The sequence below is a fragment of the Mastigoproctus giganteus genome, chromosome 7 (assembly GCF_048544385.1).
Source record: "Mastigoproctus giganteus isolate SK-2022 chromosome 7, ASM4854438v1, whole genome shotgun sequence".
In the NCBI taxonomy this organism is placed as follows: domain Eukaryota; kingdom Metazoa; phylum Arthropoda; class Arachnida; order Uropygi; family Thelyphonidae; genus Mastigoproctus; species Mastigoproctus giganteus.
In genome coordinates this window covers 23,247,706-23,268,694 of record NC_143581.1, presented here as the reverse complement: position 1 = coordinate 23,268,694, position 20,989 = coordinate 23,247,706, and the positions used below count along the sequence as shown (strand labels likewise).

At 37.0% G+C, this 20,989-nt stretch overlaps 1 protein-coding gene across 1 annotated transcript; it reads left to right on the top strand.

Moving 5' to 3' along the window:
- Positions 1-1,249: 1,249 nt before the first annotated feature.
- Positions 1,250-19,263, top strand: LOC150082643 (pancreatic lipase-related protein 2-like). The gene is made up of 8 exons (XM_090378224.1): positions 1,250-1,283; positions 1,914-2,188; positions 6,852-6,998; positions 7,260-7,368; positions 8,851-8,967; positions 10,203-10,325; positions 14,771-14,885; positions 19,185-19,263. Exons 1-8 carry the CDS (start codon positions 1,250-1,252, stop codon positions 19,261-19,263), a joined length of 999 nt encoding a protein of 332 aa, XP_090234350.1.
- The last annotated feature ends 1,726 nt before the right edge of the window (positions 19,264-20,989 follow it).

Genomic DNA, 20,989 nt, shown 5'->3' with positions numbered 1-20,989 from the left:
AAAAGCGCTAACATAAGAAAATTAAGGGAGTATAGCAATAATAATAACACTATAATTCTTAACCGATAAGAATTGGTTAAGAATGATTTAATAAAAAGTTTTCGTTGTGTACATAAGAATTCCTATAAAACTATGAGAACCACCATGGTGTCTTCGCTCTATATTTCAAAGTCCATTAGTAGGCAATACGATCCTTTGATGCAATGACTGCTGATCGAATCGTCTCTTAATTATAATTATAAAGACATTCGTACTTTGCCACGACTTCCAGAATGCTCAGTTTGATCTACGTAAAATTTTCCGGGGTTCTTTTTATACTTACTGTCCATCAGCGTTCTGTAAGCGGTAAGTAAGGAAGAAAACTATGTTTTATTAGTAATAATAGCGCTACTACTTGAAAAGATCCAGATTTAGGCATTAGGCAACTTATACAACTGTCCACTCCTTCATATTTCAGAAGTATCAAATAAGTTCCACGCTTTCCATAGCTGTGATTCTGAAACTAATGTCTTTTTCTAACCTAGTGATAATATTTTTGTCGCGTTTGTTTTTGTAAATATACAATTTTAATTTATTCGTACGGATAAACGAGCAATACGAAATGAAAAATTCGTATGAACCTTTGTTTCACTGTTTGGTTGCGTACTACTTGAAGTACGGCTGCAATAGCTGTTTAATATTTTTATTATTTATTTTATTTATTATTATTTTTTGTACTTTGACACAAAATATATCAATAAATTGCTGATAGTATGCACCTATATCTTTGACTTTTGCATTCGCATGATTAGTAGAGTGCTATGATAACTTCTTTATCAGGAGTCTCTTCTTCAGTAACAGATATGACCAATTCACCAAGGTAACACTCGTTTGGAGAGGTCTGGGTTTGAACAGAGTAAGAAATTGGAAGAATTAGGGGAAGCTGCAAAAGTTGGTGCTTTAACTTGGGGAGGATGGATAACAATTGGGGTGTTAGGATGCAAAAGTCTTGGAAATTACGATATAAAAAGACCTGAAATTCAACGTGCAGTATAAATAGGCACACAGAGTGCCTGGTACCCTATCGTTTAATTATGAATTTTTCAAGTAGAAAGAAGTAGGTCGTCATTCCTCCTATAAGAAGAAGATGCGACCATACTCGGACTGTTCTTTTTCAGGTCTGGTGGCTGCATCTAAAGAAAGATATAGAACCTCTATAGAAGGTGCAATGAAGAGGGACTGAATTGGTGAAAAGAGCTAAGTTATCCCTATGAGGAACGACTTAGAAGATGTAGCCTACACAGGCAACTAGATTCCTTAGGTGGTGGAGTTGGTTGAAGTGTATGGGGCCATTAGGGTGATTATTAAAATGAATAAGACAGGAACGTTGGTGAATCAGACAAGAAATAGGGAACACAACTATAAAATCTTAGGAAGAAACAGTAGCTTAGATCTTGTGGAACGTTGGAATAAATTGCCTGCAAGGTTAACAGAAGTGAAATGGTTAGCAAATTTCAAAGGGGAATTGGATACGCACTAATTCTTAAAGACTTCATTAAATGAGATTATAATTAACCGATCTCAAGTGGAAAAAGTAGAGTTTTCTTTCATTAATTATTTACTTGTCTCTTATTTATATACAGTATATCTATATGTAAATACAAAAAAAAAATGTGCATTATCGTTATAAAATACCTATGCCTGTTGGAAAACGCTACGTTTATTGGAAGCAGATAAATTTAATGGAAAATAATTGCGCTTTTTAATTTCTATTATTTACATTGCTGAAAGGAATTGCACAGATTAATTGTACAATTTTCTACGGCGATGAGTCATTGAAAACAATATGTACATACTCTGTGGTTTTCAATAAAGATACTCTATCCCTCATTTTTACTTTTCATATTTTTAATTTTAATATTGCTTTTATTTAGAAATTATGCAAGTTTGCTATCGTCATATAGGATGCTTCAACAATTCTCCACCATTCAGTCCTAACAGTCTACGAAAAACATCAGTTTTACCGAAAGAAAATATCACAGTGGAATTTAGACTGTACACCAAGGTTTTGCCAAATGAATACCGACTTCTGGAGATAACAGAAGACAACCGTGTTAATTCGATAATATTCAACCCCCAGCATCCAACCAAGATTATTATACCTGGTCTAAACGAGAAAATTGGGAATTCAACAATTGACTGGCCTGTGGTAATTATACCGGAAATTATATTTAGGTTAATTTAACCTTGATAATGTCACTGCCTCAGAGACTTCTCTTTAATGTTTCAATAGTCATTACTGTAACAGAGTATTTTATCTATTTAATATGCTACTTTTCGTTTAATGCTAGTCAATGGTCTAGTAAGCAAAGCTCAAAGCACTTTCTTACACTGTTCTACAAAATATTAGAGAATCATAAATTGTGATATGCGAGCAAAATTGTCGTGATATTGTCAAAACTAAATGACCAGTTCGAAAACATTTGGATGCCACAGATTATCAGGAAACTGTTTCCGACCAGGGTTATCACTTCATGCCTGCAGTGTTTCCATCTACGAGAGTGTCCTCAGAGCTGCCAAGTGTCGTCATCAATGACTGCAATTTCTGCAATTAGGTATAATCCCCCAAAAAAAACTATTATATTAGGGTCACCTGGTAATTCCTTACATATACCCATGTGTATTGTGTTCGTAAATTGCGTATGTTCTCTTGTCGATTTGCCTGTTTTGCTGAACGAAAAACCCAGTTTCTGGGGGGAAAAACCTTGCTATCTACGCCTGAGACCAACTAACTCAACCACTGAGTGAAGGTATAAACCCCACGTGCAAATCCTGAAATATCGTACCTGGTATGCTGGAGGTGACCACGCAGGTGCGACCATACATAAGCAGAGATCGAGGTGTGGCGCCCACACTAAACGGAGGATTACTGCCTCTCTGTGTTACCAGGTAATGCTACGTGGTAACTGACGTTCATCAACCAGTGCAATACTAACACTTTGCTTATTGGATGCTTGAGGTGGTGGAATCCATGTTTAGTCTCCAGAACAAAGCTCCGGCAACCCCCCCCCCCCACCCATCTCTCCCATCATGCAGCATGATTGATGTCTTTTGAGGTTATGATGGACATAATGGCGAGATCCAAACTTTCTTACATTTCGAGAGTACCGCTCTAAAACTGTTCACAGGCCGGCCACTAGACAGTCCACCGGATCGGACTTGTTGTTAACTCTCTAGAAGGATTTCAAATCGGCTAGTGTATAATCTCACACTTCTACTCTGCCAGTTGAAGGAGTCCAAGTAGTGTGAATGCGAGGGGGGAACATTGTTGAGGTCACATTATGTCAAGAAACTGGGTATATTCTTGCCCTGTGTATACCATACCTAACACTTCATTACTTCATACATGTCCTCCCTACTTTCTCGTACTACTCAATACATCATGACTAGTCAAATTAATAGAACAAACTTATCTGCCAAAAGATCTAACCCTCCTAAACGTTTCCTTGTTTCATTTCACAAATATACTTGGCCTCAGTTCCAAAGTCAATAATGTCCATTTCCACTTACGATCTGCCAAATCCCACATACATTTTCTGACAGAATCCCAATTATCGGTTGGTTCAACCACTGATCATCTCAGTTGTCCAAATTATTCGCTGTGTGATTCCATTGGTTTCAAAGGTTGATATATGCACAATATGTGCATATGTCCAATCTGATATTCCCTATCAGAGACTTAGTAATTTGGAATCTCCTCTTTTCGATCTTCTCTGGCTTAAAATCTCTCTGCCCATTCTGTTAAATTCATCCACTGCCTCTATCATTCTCTCAATTCCACTAATCACCTGGAACTCTTTAACTTCCTCTCTTTCAAACTTGACTTTCTCCAGTTCAACAGTAGGGTAATTTTCCTTGATGAATTTAATTTTTCCCAACTCCAGCTGGCTTCTATTTTCTAGTCACACGGACCCAGCTGGTCGAGATGCTGAGGATTTTTCAATTACTAATGACATCGCACAGATTGTTGATTTACCTACCAGAATGCCAGACGATCCTAACCACATAGCAAACACTCTTCATCTTTTTTTAAAAAAATAGCCGTTCTAAAGTCAAGGTGGGTGGTCCTCTGGACACATCAGATCACAACTTGGTGATGGTCTCTTCTCCATTTGGAGCCTTTCCCTTTTGGCCATTACCAACCTTGTGTTGTTCGAAATTGCAAGCAACGTGAGGTTTCAGGGATGATCTACAAGATTTATTTTCTTCTTTTCCTCGTTGAATTACTGTTTCACATGTTCTGATGTCAATCAACATTTTCTCAGATCGTGACACGGAAATTATTTTTTTATGGATGAAATCCTTTATCATAAACTCCACCTTAAAATCTCGTCCTTTATCTAAACCTTAGTTTTCCAATTAATGTGCTAAGGCTTTTCAAGATAAGAATGTTACTTATCGCAATTAGTTTGCATCCAAATCTCCAGGATAATTTTCTGCCTACACGAAAACTCGCAACAATTGTAAAGCAGTTATTAATCAGTCCAAACTAGATTTTGAACAAGCCCAAGAGTAGAAAACTTGCTTCTTGACCAAATGGTAGTCGGGCATTTTGGTCCCTTAAGTTATTGGCAGCAACTTTTTGCCCGTCTGGATTTCTGCCTCTGTCAAAACCGGATGGTTCTATTGCCACCTCAGCTAAAAATAAAGCTGACTTGCTAGCATCCTACTTTGCTTCTAACTCGTATATTGATGATTTGGTAAACCACCTCCTACCATTCCCAGTACAATTCATTCAATGCTTCCTGCGGTCTTCGTCATAAGGATGTCAGAAGAATTTTGAACAGTCTCCATACCAAAAAAAAGCTCCAGATCCTGATGGTATTTCTCCAATTTTTCTCAAAACCTCTGCTCCTAAGCTTACTCCTGATGAGTGTTGCTTTTTTGCGGCTTTCTTATTCCACCGGTGTTTTCTCTTCTGCTTGTAAATTTACTCATATCCAGCAGTGTTCCTGAAAAGGGTGACAAATCCTTCCCATCCAATTATCATCTCATTATACTTACTTCTACTCTTTCCGAAGTAATAAAGAAATCTATCAACCGCCCGCCAACTCCTAAACTATCTAAAAACCTTCCATCTGATAATGATCACCACAACGGATTCCGTCAGTGTCGATCAATTGGTGATATTCTGGCTTATGTTATCCAGCTATGAACAAATTCAATGGAAATGTTTGGTGAAATGAATCAGTTGCTCTTGACATTTCAAAAGATTTTGATCGCGTTTGGCATAAAGAACTTTTAAATAAGCTTCCATCTTATGGTGTGCCAACTGTTTTTTGTAATTGAGTATCCAGTTTTCTCTCTGACCGTTCACTGCAGGTAATGGTAGATGCCTCTCTGTCTTATAACTTCTCAACTAATACTGGTGTTCTCCAAGGTTCAGTTCTTCCTCCCCCTCTTTTCTTCTTGTATATTAATGATCTTCTCCCATTGACTGAAAATTCTATCCACAGTTTTGCTGATGACAGCACATTGCATTCCAACTTCCAGTTACAGAAATCTTTCCCTGCACAAACAGTTTCAACTTTTCAAATATCCACTACCAATTCCCTAAATACTGATCTACAGGTAATTCTCCAGTGGGACAAAGCTAACTTAGTTGATTTCAATTCTTTTAAAAGTCTAAGGTTCTTAATTAGAATCTCAGTTGATTTCAATTCTTCTTCTCTAAGACTCAGTCCTGTCACATGTCCCGCAAAAAGGATTCTTCTACTTCTATGCAGAATCGCCTTTCGACAATACTCAGATTTCTAGACAAGATCACATATCTCTATCAGGGACTACGCTAAATTCCAACCTTTCTTGGCATGAACACATCACAAATATTGCTTCTTCTGCATCTAAAAAACTGGGTTTTCTTTCTCTCGCTCCGTTACTTTGCTTCTTAAGCATCTATATTCCATTGAAAGGTAGTTAGTTCAGTTAATGGCCCATCTCTACCCAAGTCTCTCCATTCTCTGTCTCACAGAAGTTATGTTTCTGCTGAATGCCTCTTCTGTAGATACTTCCATAGACATGACAGTTTGATAGCTCACCGTTTTCAAGAAAAAAATATATTGCCCCTCTAGTAAAACTACTAACCAAAAGAATGGATCTTCCTGACCTAATTACCACTATTATAGGTACGGCATCCTTTTACAAGGCATAGAAAACGCCCCATTAAGGATGCAATTAAACAAATTGGCCTACCTCGACGGCGTGTTTTCAGGACACATTATAAAATAACGCAATAAGCTTCAAACAGACGCTGATAAATAAAATTAATATGAAAGCAACCCGAAAGATCCCACATAACACTCTTGCTTAACTCATAACTCAAATCGACAAAAAAAAAACGAGCTATGAAGTCCCTCTTCATTGTCCACTGCTGAAAGAGCAGCGGATAACGTATGCATCTCTTTTTAAAGACAACTTTTACAAAGAGAAGCAGTATGTTGCTGTATCTTATGAGTTGTTCCTGATGGTTGAAAAAGCTTTTGCAGTCTCTTGAATATCAGCTTGTTAATCCAACAAATGCGCTTATGGTTATCAGTGCAGCTGATAAACTGTGTTCCCTGGCACAGAAATTTATGAATTACTTCAGTAAAGAGCAGTCCTGAAGGAACTCCTCAATGTAGGGACATATTTATATCCATGCAGACTTGCAGAATGTAAATGGAAGAATATATCCATAAAGATAAATAGAAAATTAAACCGTACCATCTACAAATTTGTATTTTCCAAAAAAAATAGACATTAATTTACTTTTTATATGCTCAAGTATTGAAATAAATGCAAAAAATTTGAATTCACACTACATTTTTTCACAGAAAGCCAAAGATTTATTACTGAGTAGTGGCGACTACAATGTGATACTTGTAGAGTGGTTTCCTCATAACACCTTTCCCTACACCCAAGCAGTTGCGAACTGCAGAGTCGTTGGAGCAATGGTAGGACATCTTATTAATGTCTTAAATGTAAGTGTTTTAATATTATTTTAAATTTAAATAAAAGAAATTAAATTTCGTGTTTTTGTAAAACATCAATTTAAATGAATAAGTAAAACGTTCAAAAATTTTACACTGTTGCCAATATAATTACTTTTTGCAATTCATACACCTTTTTTAATTTACAAAGTTTTGGTCAATGGCGATAATCTGACTGTCTTGTTTCTATTAAAATATGCAAAAAAATCTTTAAAATTTCTAACTTGTGTGATAATGAAAATATTCGTGCAGGGTGATTTAGGAAGTCATCCAGAAATATTCCACATAATTGGATTCAGCTTGGGAGCACAAATTGCTGGTTATGCAGGAGAACGGATACCACACCTTGGCCAGATAACAGGTGATATTTCGGATAAATTTTCTTCCATTAGTGAATAAATCTAATTATAATTATAAATCACAAAATAAAAGAATGATTATAACGATAGAATTATTGTCTATACTGGAGACACGTGACTTTTTTGATCAATACAAAAAAAGCTGCATATATTCATTGTAGAATACAAAATATTAAAATATTTTCGCAGATTAAAAACAGATAAAATAATTTATCTGGTTATTAGTAACACAATATAAGTTGTTTGGATTCTATTTGGAACTTTTAGCATTCATCAACGAGGCCTGCATTACAGAAAATTTTAAATTACCCAATTTACTATAATATCTACAAAAGTGGGTGGATGCTACGTAGTTCAATTCCAATTCTAAGTAGTTTAGTAAATGTATTGTATATTACAATTCAAAATACTTTATTATATGTATTACTTCCTACTGTCTCTTTATTAGATTTTAATTCTACTCTAAGTTATTTGTACGCTATCGTAATTACATATTTGATTAACTTCAATGTGTTACAACTTAGACTCATCCTGAGAAAAAGGAACTTCTGGCAGCTTTATGGATGGTTTTTTGGTAGAGCCAAAAAAATCAATTACGATATTTATACTTTGATAAGAAAGTAAGGATATTATGAGACACAACACAGTACAAAGGAACACAACATAGTATTTGTTGTTTCTTGGCAGTTTTTTTTTTTTATGACTGAACAATCTCACTCTCTTGAATCATAACAGATCATACACTGATGTACAAAATTTAAGGACCTATAGCTTCTCGTAGGAGTGGCCTGGATATGAGAAAAGCATACGAAAGGAACCTCGTGAGGTACAGAAATGATTAACGAACAACGGAAACAAACTGGTACAGAGGGACTTTATTCAAAAATGGCAACACATCACTGCCAAAGATGGAACAAAGGGAAGAGGTAGTCCTCAGTAGGAGATATGGCCACCCCTAATGTCGATGCAGGCTTTGCACCGCCTGTCCATACTTAGAACAATGTTGTCGATAAGTTCTTACGGTAACATCGTCCAATCCTCTGTCAGCGCCATCTTCAGCTGGTGAACATTTTCTGGTGGTGTGAACGTGCCGCTAGGCGTCTCTCCAGAGCGTCCCATATGTGTTCGATGGGATTTAGATCTGCGGAACGGGCAGACCAATCCATACGAACAATGTCTTCACTTTCCAAAAGCATATCAACAGCAGCAGTGTGATGGGGTGTGGCGTTATCATCCATAAACACGAACTCGGGGGCAATGGCACCTCGGAACAGACGCACATGGGAAAGGATTACCTCAGTACAGTGCGTGAACCGATTACATTGAATTATTATTATTTATCTATTTCTCTTTTATATTGTATTATCACGGTTAACCTCTGGCCTGGTGGCTGTGAAGGGCAATATTGCAATGTATTGATTCGTATTATTATTATTGCAATAAATATGTCTAAATGAACAAGCATTTTCTTTTTTCCTTCACAGGACTGGATCCTGCTGGACCCGAGTTTCGTTTCACTCATCCAAGAGTACGGTTGGACCCATCGGATGCAAATTTTGTTGAGGTTTTACACACAGATATTGCAGCACATGTCAGTCAAGGTAAATCTAATTAATACTGTAATGATAACAGCATAATAGATAAAGCAAACACAGTGAAATTGTATTTATTTTAAAGAAGTTATTAGCAGTATCTTTTTACACTGGAAAACAATTTTAATGAGGAAAATCCAAAATTAATATGAACAAAATAAAATGTATAAATATATAATAAAAGAAAATGGAGAAAAGAAAAAAAAAATTTATCAATCTTACTTTTCCTTACAGAGTAATTCCTAAAGCCTGAAACATATAGACACCGGACAAAATATTAGTCACTTGTGATATTCTTTTCGATAACATGATATCTGGAGTAGGATCCAGCAAAAAGACCTAAGTTGACAGCTGCGCATAAAAAATCCCGATTAATGTGTGCTGGACTTTTGATATTGGAGGGCTGTGATGGTCTGCCAAATCCAAATTTTGCTTATATTATAAAGATGCCAGGCACCAAGCTCGCCCTTCGTGGGTAGCACAGTTGGTAGAATCACCATCCTCCCCGCACCAGGTGGAAGTTCTAATCCCGTTAATGATGCAAGGATCTTTTTCACGACGTGGCTGAGTTTCACAATGTGGTCGACCTCAGATAGCGTGGTTTTTTCTCCAGGAAACTCCGGTTTTTCGTCCAGGAAAAAAGCAAATCGACCACAGAACACACGCAATTAACATAATATATGAAACGCAATATGGTCTAAGTTGCTGATGCGCTTAAAACCCCACAATAACAGCACCGAGGTTACTGGAGAAGCAATGAGGCATTTCAACCAGACTATGTGCAGTATGTGGTACAAGCTGGTGGTGGATCATGATGGTTTTGGGATGTTTTTATTATGAAGTGGGTCACCTACTTGAAATATAGATAGTCCCGTACGTTCTCTATGGGATTTAAATCAAATAGAATGAATCCGGCTGCCATTAAAAATATTCTGATCCAGTTTATATAAAGATCATTCGAAATTAATGAAAAATAAATTTCAGAATGTCTGTCAGCCATTTTAATTAAATTTGAAATGGCTTCAAAAATCTTGTTCTTCCCTTTCTGCAACCCCCAACACCCCTTAAAATATCGTACATTGTATCTAAATCCATCCAGCTCTTCTTTGAATTTCGTAATTTGTGAATAGCTCCATACTGAAATGATCAATAATAAGAAACGCGCCCAATATGGTTCCATCACTAATGGTAAATATGGTGTTTAATAGAAAAAACATTTAATATACTTTTATTTCTCATTTCAGGCTATGGAATAGATCATCTCACGGGTCACGTTGATTTCTTTCCTAATGGTGGTAAAGCAGCATCACGACTTTTCTGCTTAGGCAAGCTGATCTCCTCCTTATTGAGATTTAAAATTACATCCGGTATGTTATAGTATCATAAATATTATAAGTATATTAGGCTTCAAACACGAGTGTACAATCCAAATGCTCAGCATGTGCAGCTGGGCTACCAAGTGCCCCCTCTCATACTTCGTGTATCCCCCACCTGAAATACATTCAACTTAAGTGGTAGTTTATAATTAATTGTTCTGTCTTTAAAAACATCAGATTCTTCAGCCAGTCCTGGGGTAGCTCTTATCCTGTTCGTCTCAAATTGTTTAACCTTGTTCGTGTATAAGAGCAATGATAGAAATAATCTCAAGCAACCTATTTGGCTATCTTAATTCTAACTTCTTTAGTCAACAACTATTTAATACCATATTTTCAAATATCATAGTATTTTAATTCCTTCCCACCTCCACAATCAACACTGTTTCTGGAAGAATAAATCTGTTATTGCCAATCTTAACGCCTTTGAGAATATATTTCAAATGTCGCTAATAAATAAGGCCCAATAGATTTTTATATTTTTTTGAGAAGTCTTTCGGCACAATTCCACGCACTATTCTCAAATTTACACCAAATATATACGTAAATTATGTATTCGTTTCAAAAATAGATTTTTAACTATATCATAAACAGGAAATACCATTACCAACTTCTTCGAATTCATTTCAATTCAAGATGTCCCACAAGGATCATCAGCCGACCGGGCTAGCCGAGTGGGTAAAGTACCTGCCCGGCAACCCAAAGGTCGCGGGTTCGATTCCCGCCTCGGGCTTGGATCAAAGTACTGCAAAAACCTTGGGAGGTGCAATATGGCCACAGAAGCCGATGCGCCAACAACTACCAAATCAAAAAAAAAAAAAAAAAAAACAAGGATCATCTCTTGGTCCTTTTATTCTCCATCTTTATCAATGACCTTCACTTTTTCCTGAAAGATTCTAATTCTATGGACGCTTTTAAATCTGACCAGAAAAAAAAAAAAAAACATCGGGTATCTCAACATTTGGAAACTTCATGTTCCATCACCAACTCTACTCTCTTCAGCACCAATAAATGATATAAAAAATCGAGTGTGTACAAACATCTTTGACGACACCTACTAAATTTCGAACAGCTAGAACTGAAATTATGAAAGATGTAATTTATGCTCACGCCCGCTACTTATTCTACCGAATAAATATTAGTGATAAAGAGGATACACACGCCCGCTGCTTACTCTACCGAATCAACGTTTGGAAGCGGTTAGGCCAATAACCTAATTACCCATTTGATTGTAGCCATGTGTGATTGTAGCCGGCTCTGAGCACATCCAAAATCACTGCTTTCAAGATATCCATTTCTCTGGTTACCAAAAGGTTTCTGCCACGTGTGACAATGGTTGGCCCAAAGCCACCTAAGTGGTATACCCCGAATCATAAACGTTTTTCCGCAACCAGCTGATTTATGCCAGCTCTGAGCACATCAAAGATCACCTCCCATGATTCTTTGTGCGATCTCCTCTCCCGACTGTTTTTCTTTGTTATGAAACTAAAATGAAGTCAAATGACGTCATTTCCGCGTCGCAAAATCGTGAAAAATTAATTTTACTACTGTCCGAAATTTAGTAGGTGCCTCCAAAGGTGCTTACACATCAGTAATATCATTTATTGCTATAATAATAATAATAATAATTTGATAGAATGGAACGATAACAAAATAATTTATCAAAGCTTTAATATTACACTGTGTCAGAAAAATTGCTCTGCTCTAAAAGAGTTTTTGAGATGATATACGTCAATGGCCAAGCAGGCTGTTGTTGTTGTTGTAGGACTTTAGGAGCATCGGCGACTAAGGCCATATTGCTCCGTAGGTCTGAAATGTAGATCTGTAAGTATTTGGCACATGCCAAAAGCCAGCTGTGTAATATAGGTCTGTAAGTGTTATGTTGGTTGTATTGAGTATGCCTCAATACAACCAACTTCCCATTCGTAGCCACGTGAAGGAGGGCCGGGAACTACTGTCTAGGACCGTACTCTAACGTACTTTCCAAAAATTCTGGAGAAGTCCGAAAGAAACATTAAACGAAAGAAATAGTTGGTGAAGAGTGGGATAAAATGGAGGGGGAAAGTAGACAGATAGGTAGGGAAAAAAAGAAAGGTGAGATCTTTTTTTAATTATTTATTAAATAGGCGTCCCAGCCAGCTTTTCTGACAACTCCGCCACTTATTTACAATACTGTACTGTTAATTTCCAACACATTGCCACTAGTTGGTTACCATCCCCTGGCACGTGGAGCTGGTCAGGGATCTACTGTCTGCGTACTGATGATACCAAATAAAGAAATGGCAAAATAGAAAAGAATAGCAAAAACAGGAAAGAGAAAAGACAGTAGAAGATATCACACCTATCTTTTTTTGATTACCTCCAAATTCACCTGCCCTCAGTCCAAGTGAATCCAATTATGGGATGGTTTGGAACAGGAACTGAGGTGTATGGATACGCAACCGTAATCTATTCCGACGATGTGGAAAGCCTTGCAGGCAGAATGGCTGCAGATGTCTTCAGACATCTAGTGGATTCAATGCCTAGACAAATAGCGGTTGTCATCCGTGAGAAAGGTAGCTCAACATGGTATTAGGTATGTGGTCGTAATTCAGTTATCACTCAGTGTAATATGTCTGTAAATTGCATGTGTCCCCTGGTCGATTTGCTGTTTGATGGACGAAAAACCAGAGTTTCCAGGAGAAAAAAACCATGCTACCATCGCTTGAGACCAACTAACTCAAAATGCCCATAAAAATAGATGTTGATGGGATTTGAACTCAGATCTTTTCCACCCGCTGTGCGGAGACCGTGATTATACCAACTGTGCTACCCACGAGAGCCTTCCTATTTGCATGTTAATGCTCAGATAAGTTAATTTGCATTAATATATTAAACAGGAAATTTTTTTTGACAAGATGAATTTTCGACTACTTGAACAGCAGGAGAGTATCTAGAACCGTTGATTGGAGGATTAGCATCTTAAGAGTGGTTATAATACTTTAAGAATTGCGGTCTTAAAGACATTTGACTATTTAAAATGTATTGTATTAACTTTCAAGATCGAAAGATATTTGCTAGCAGTACTTTAAAATCTAATACTTGCCTCCTTCGTTACAGGTTTAAAATCTTTCCTTTCGTGCTCTCATAGACGTGCTGTTGATATTTTTTTGAGCTCTTTGTCCATTAAATCTTGTCTCTTCACCGGTGTTGTCTGCAAAAATTACACAAGTTTTCGTGCAGGAATGTGGTCTAGTTGCTCTAAGAACGAAAGCCTTTGTCGGAAATTTGGAAACGGTCCTGATGAAGTTAAGAAGCCTAGCCAGGTTAACAAAGAGGGCTATTACTTCCTCACCACAGAGTCGTACCCATTCTGTAGTAAGTAACTTCTTATTTATGCATTAGAAGTTGTTCTGGTTAGGAAATACTAAATTGTAGGACTTCATATGATGAGTTGTTGTAAACTTCCCACTAGAAAAATGAGTGTGAATTAGTTTGAATAACTATTTCCTAATTTAGCAAAATACTCAGTTTATTCCTTTTTTACAATATGGAATCAAATTTTGATGCGAAGATGGAACATTTTATACACAAAACTGATTCCCCATTAATGAATGAGGCGCAGGGCTCACTAGTCATTTCAACAAATTCAAATTCAAATTATTATATTAGGGCCACCCGTAATCTCTTACATATACCCATATATGTATTATGACTGTAAATTGAGTGTGTTCTCTGGTCGATTTGCTTGTTTTGCTATTCATCTCAACAAATAACAATGCTTATGACCCAGTCATTCGTTGATATGGTATCGTGTTTTTATTAGCATGTATTCTGTTAGCATTTATCGCTGTTGTTGTTGTTGTTATAGGGTTTTAGGAGTATCAGCGACTAAGGTCATATTGCTCCTTATATACTGAGTGAAAATTGCATGTGTTCTGTGGTCAATTTTCTATTTGATGGATGAAAAATCCGCGTTTCCGGGAGGAAAACCCATGTTATCCTCGCCTGAGACCGACTAGCTCAGCCAAGTTGTGAGAAAACCCATAAAAATTCCTTACATCATCGGGGATTCGAACTCAGCTCTTGTCCACCTGTTGTGGGGAGGACGGCGATTCTACCAATTGTGCTACCATGAGGGTAGAGTTTTAGAATCCAAGATTTAGTTCAAACAATATCGTTTGAACTAAAATTTTGAGATTTAAAATTAACGTAGTTTACGCTTCATTCGAATCAAATAATGCTTATTTTAAAGAAATGAGGAGACTTCTTTGTGTGAAGTTATAATCCGAGATGTAGACTTCACTTCATAAGCCTAGAGGGTTTACGAAGTTCAGTCTACGTTTTGGATTATAACTTGGCATTTGATGGGTTGCAACACTTCCTTACACAAAACAGGTTTTAAATAATCTTGTAAGAAAGTGAATTTATAAAATGGTAATCTTATTGTTTATTTTCAGGGTTCCACTATGGTCTCACGATAGAAATCGGAGAAAATGAGGTGGTAAGTTGCACCTCACTTACAGTAATCCTCAGAGGAGTTTCCAGAATAATAACAAAAACTATCATCGAAAAGTAAGTAGACAAGAACATTAACTATCGCTACTAACCAAGATAAATACAAAGTATGTGATATATATAAGACTTTGCAATTCAACACTCATTTCACCAAACTGCTAGTCTCTTCTCATGTGCATTCACAGAAACAATCGTGGAGTACACTTGATTTAAGTATCCTTTCAAATTTCTTATGATCATAAACACAACTACGTGTACATGGTTAGGAATATTATACAATCGCAACACCCATGCCGGAAGAAGCCTGAGTTAACACTTTTGGATTAGTGCTGCTGGGACTAATTCTGTGGAGATTGTAGGGATCAGAGCTACTGCATAAAAATAACGAATTACCCCTGAATACTTAGATTATACTAGGTTCATATGAATAACATCCAAAAAAAATAAATAAATTTTTAAAAATTAGGAATGTGCTGTATCCCCGAAGATGTCGGATTAATGAGATCTGAGAAAGAAACACAGCAACGATGACCTTGAAAAAATAAATGTGTTATTTTACAAAAATCATTCTCAATCTATTTTGAGCAACTCAGTTCTAAAGAAATCTATTTAATTAAATGTTTTGAAATTTTCTTCCGAGAAGACGTAGACAGTTTCATTCCATTTTCAGTTTAGATCGAATGGATACCATTGGAAATCACTCATTTCTCATAGATGATGATATAGACAGAGTGGAATCGATCACATTGAGATGGAAGAACATCTTCGGCGATGCATTGGACGAATCTAAAGCGATGCACCTGAAATGTGTTTCATTCGAACCCATTTCGACGTCACCTCCTCGGTAAGACTCACATAAGGCATTATTTAACTCGATTCATGTATATTTGCGTTAAAATCATCAATAATATTTAATTCAAATAGTGTACCTATGACCTATGTACACAGGTGTATTCATTTCACACCTGTATAGGCTCATTTACAGGATGAATAAACTTGTAAGTCGAATCGAAAACAATTTTTTCATTGTAATCAATGTATTATGAGATTTTCTAAACAATAAAAAATTTGTTCGAAATATGACCACCAGGAGCTCGCAAGATTATTACTTTAGAATAATCACACAAAGCTAAAAAATTTTACCAACCTTTGACAATCAAATCTCCGGATGTCCACCATTATTTTCTAATAAACAATCAATACGAGACATCGAATTCTCCCCAGCTGCTATCAAAATTTCCGATTGAATGTTCACCATCCTCCCGAATATTCTTCTCGTGTCCCGGATTCCTTCAAATCTGAGAGAGCTGAACGGAAATCTTTGTTGTTGTTGTTGTTGTTGTTGTTGTTGTTGTTGTAAGGTTTTAGGAGCATTAGTGACTAAAGCCATATTGCTCCGTGTATACTGTCTGTAAATTGCGTGTGTTCTGTGGTCGATTTTCTGTTTGCTGGACGAAGAAACAGAGTTTCCAGGAGAAAAAACTAGGCCACCCTAGCCAGAGATCGACTAACTCAGCCACGTTGGGAGAAAGGCGACCCATAAAGGAAATCTTTGTAAACAGGATTACCACAAAGCCAAAGGTCTGCTCTAGTTTAGGGGTCGATCTTGCAGGGAAAAGATGTGAAAATTTGAGGTGGGAAATTTTCTTTTCTCTCAAGGTTTCTCGTAGGTTGGCAGTATTTTTATTTATTGGTTAAATTAAGTGGTCCCAGCCAACTTTGCTTTCAGTAAATTCAAATCCGCCTCGTATTACTGTAGGTTTTAACAGACTCTGTAAACTAGGCCAGACGTGTAGTAATGTAACGTTCGCGTATTTTATGTGCAACAACACAACATACGTAAAATACACAAACATTACACTACTACACATCTGGTCTATTTTAGAGTCTCTTAAAGCCTACAGTTATACGAGGCGGATTTGAACTGACTTTCTAGGAGTCACCCTAACAATAACACATGTCCACATGTTTCTTGCAACCCTGCCACCTATTTACAATACAGTACTGTACAAATAATATCGGTCTGCGCGGGATAGCACAGTGGTATCGTCACCGTCCTCTCAACACCGAATGGAAAAGGCCCGGGTTCGAATCCTGTCGATGACGCGAGGAACTTTAATGGGCTTTTTTCACTCCATGGCTGAGTTAGTCGGTCTCAGGCGTAGATAGCAAGGTTTCTTTTCCCAGAAACTGATGTTTTTTTCCAGAAAAACAGGCAAATCCACCAGCAAACACACGCAATTTACAGAAAAAATAAATATATGGGTAGATGTAATCATTTACGGGTGACCCTAATATCATAATTTTTTGTATTTTTTTTTTTTTTTTTTTTTAGGTTCTGTATACATCACAAGAGTACTACGGCGCAGATGTGGGAAGCCACCGGTGGCGCCTTACCCATACACTACACCACTATATCATATTCAGGATTAGTGTTTTGCGAACAGTTCAAAATATTCACTTCCTTTTGAATCACTCTGTATTTTATCTTACCTGCTTTGCTGGATGATAAATTGACTTTCCGGGAGAAAAAAAAATGAAAATGAAAAATAAAAAAACACAACTTTCGTTGGAGACCAACTAACTCTATGGCGGTATGGAAAAAAAGCACACGAAAGTTCTTCTGGCCACCGACCTCATGCCTTTTCCGTGTGGTGTGGAAGGATAGCGATTATAACCACTGCACAAGCTGCGAGGGCATATAAGAAGGAATCAGAGGCGGACCAGGTCAAAAATTCTTACCGGGGAAAACAAATAGAATGTATCGGAGGTTCGAATGTAATACTGAAAATCAAACCGGCCTCCATCAGCCTCTGGCTTCCGGCCCACCAGGGTTTCCCCAGTAAGTCTTATGGCTAGTCCGCCTCTGGAAGGAACACTGTATCAGGGAGTTAGCAGAAAACCCTTTAGCTGTTGAAGATATGTAGTTGGATGAAAAGGAATATTCATGCACACACACAGTTATACATCTTGCTAGCGATGCTAAGTTGGATTGAGATCTAGGGATTGTGCTGGCCAGGACAAATACGTAAAACCCCCTTCCCTCATCTCCCACACACCGTTCATTGGCATGGTGACTAATCGCATTATTCTCCCGAAAGAACCAATCCCATAGGGAAAACTTGTAATATTGCTAGAAGTATATAATCTGTGATGATTCCCAAATATACTCTCTTCTCTACTTTTCCTGCTAGTGGAATCAGGAGACCAAAGAAATAGTACAAAGCGAGAACATGGCATTCATTGGTTCAGTATAGCGAATTCTCCACTTAGCGTTTCAGGGCAGGCGGAACACGGTTAGCCTGGTAAGCAGGACGTAGGGACGCCAACGTCTGGGACACCGAAATTCAAAATTTTTATTATAATAATATTTAATTAAAGTATCTCAAGGGCACTGAAAACTCTAGGGCCGTACCTGTCGAGTTCGTTTAAAGAAGTTAGGGTTAAAATCCTATCGAAGATCGGAGGAATTCTTAAAGATTTTTCGCTAGTCGGGGACTTTAATTTAACCTCTGTCGTGAAGTTAAACTACAGTCCATGAGGTTAAACATTCATACCATGAGGGGGTAGGATATTCGCCATGACTTATTCTGAGATTTTCAGTTCGCACGACGTGCAAGTCGATCTGTGAAGACAGACCTTTTCAAACATAATACACAATAAAGACTATATCAACTGTCTTACAATATGAGCTTGCACAATATGATCAAAGTAGTCGATGTGCCAACCCCCCTTCCAAATTTCCACGATCCATGGCACAGTTGTTTCCGACTGCCATAATCCAATCTCATCAATGTTCTCATGGTATGAATGTTAATGGATTACTCATTACATCACTGCAGACTTGCATCCTCAGCCACTGCTGTAGGTGTATGCTTTTCTTTACTGTACTTTTCCACTCTTAGAATACCCAACTACATGAATTATCTTTTGTACCGTAGCACCTGCTATACGTGCACCAACGATCGTAGCTCCTTTGAAGCTGAGGGATTCTTTCTTTTCCCCATTGTCAGTTAACATAATGAGGTAGTGGTATCTCCCACCCCTTCCTCGAGATACAACAATACCTTTCTTATCGAGGGCCTTTGTTTGTCACCCTGAGGTACTCATTAACCCTAATAAAGTGACCATGCAATTTATTCAGATACTCCACTTTTAGTTTCTCACTTTCAGCTTCTTTTTTTAAAATTATTATCGGCAAGATAAATTAGACAAGGGGTTGTGACCAAAAGAATGTACAATATTTCCATGAATATTGTGTATTCTTATATCAATTAGGTTACTTTTTAAAAGGATGGAATTAAACTAATTTAAATAATTCTATGTTTATTTATACTTTTATATATTTTTTTCTAGACGGAAAATTCAAACTATACGATGGTGTGCCAGTAGACTCTGGAAATGGCACAATAACAAATATCTCTTGATAAAGTGAAAAATTGTTGCTCAACACCTCTCGATGAATTTTCAATTTCTTTCTTAGTTTGCAAATCTCATGTAAATTCTGAAGTGGCTTTAATAAAATATTATTTTAAAATATTAGAATTATTATATATAATGATTTTTTCCTTTAAACTAGAGTAGTAGAGAGACACTTATTTTATTAAAATCCCCAAACACAAAAGGTATTAGAACCTATAGTACTTAGTGTTCAGCATGGGTTGAAAAGTCAGATGACGAAAGAACTTTGTTTGGAGCCGACCTGAATTTCTGCAGGTGGTAATTTTCGGGATACATTTAAAAGAAACGTGTTTAAGATACAACTAGAACAAGTGTAAGGGATAAATGAAGAAGAGGAAAAGTTAGTTCTGTGAGTTTAGAGTTGAACCATGAATGGATATGGCTATTTCTGCACGTGTTTGGGCTGGTTCAGGAGGAATATATTATAGTGTTATAGGGTTTTAGGCGCATCAACAACTCATAACGGTCGTATATTGTCTGTGAATTTCATGTATTACAAGGTCCATTTGCTGTTTGCTAGACGAAAAACCCGAATTTCCGAGAGAAAAAATCATGCTACCCTCGCCTGAGACTTTCTAACTTAGCCACATTGTGAAAAAGCCCATAAAAATTCCTCACGTCATTGACGTGATTCGAACATAGGTCTTTTCCACCCATTGTGGGGAGCATAGTGATTACACAAAATGTGCTACCCGTGAGGCAGAGTACCAGAAATATTAACTGCAACCAACTCAACTTCGACCTTCCCTCATAAGGTACAAAGTAATGATGGGCATAATCGAATGAAATGATCGAAGGTGATTTGTCATAATGGAATGACTTTCCACAATGCTTTGCTATAATCAAAATAATCGATTGTAGTCTCTCGATTAAGTCGATCTCTACTAAAAGGTATTGATCCATGAAATACTTGTATCAATCTTCTTAACATCTTGATATTAAAAACACAAGGATAAAAGAACTGGGGGACAGAAATTCACTTCCATTAATCCTAAAATAATTTAAGCACTGGTGTACGAGACTTCGTTATAAATAGAGTAGCTGAAATATTGTGCAAGCACTCCATGTTCATTTATTTCCTTACTTCTCTCTGCTTGGACATGCCTGAGTGGACGCGTGCACCCATGGATTAATAATTACGGCTAACTTTCCTTCCTAAATATAGTCACTTTTGTAACACTTTATGAATCTCTTTCTGCGGGTATTTTCAATTTCGTATGAGAAGAAAATCCAAGGAAAATATAGTATCACAAAAAATCGCATCAATGTTTAGTAAATGCCACCTGTTGATCGTGGTATTCAGTAGATAGGATAGCCTCGGGATAGGATAGCCAGCGCATAGAAATCAACCTCTCACTCTCTTCATCGGACTGTCTTACCTTGCGATTCAAGAACCCCTTCTTTTTCAATCATATTTGAGTTAAAATCATGATTTGATTGTTAGAAGGACAATTCTGATTAATCAGAAGGGAAATCGAGTGATCGATTGCGAAAGATAATCGATTGGACATCTGTCTTAAAACTCATACAATTTTTTTAGTATTGCTGAAACAGATACTAATAACAAAAGCTGTAGTCTTCGATGACTGATATTCTCCTTTTAAACAAAATTTATGGCCTGATTTGTCACTTTGAAAAGAACGATGAGCACAATTACAAGGTTGACTCAATAAACCAAAAAATTAAAATAAAAAAATAAT

Coding starts and splice junctions, on each gene's coding strand:
- LOC150082643 (XM_090378224.1), top strand. CDS start 1,250: ATGAGGAACGACTTAGAAGATGTAGCCTACACAG. Junction 8,968..10,202: donor TGCAGCACATGTCAGTCAAG/GTAAATCTAATT, acceptor TTCTCATTTCAG/GCTATGGAATAGATCATCTC. Junction 10,326..14,770: donor GAGATTTAAAATTACATCCG/GTATGTTATAGT, acceptor GTTTATTTTCAG/GGTTCCACTATGGTCTCACG.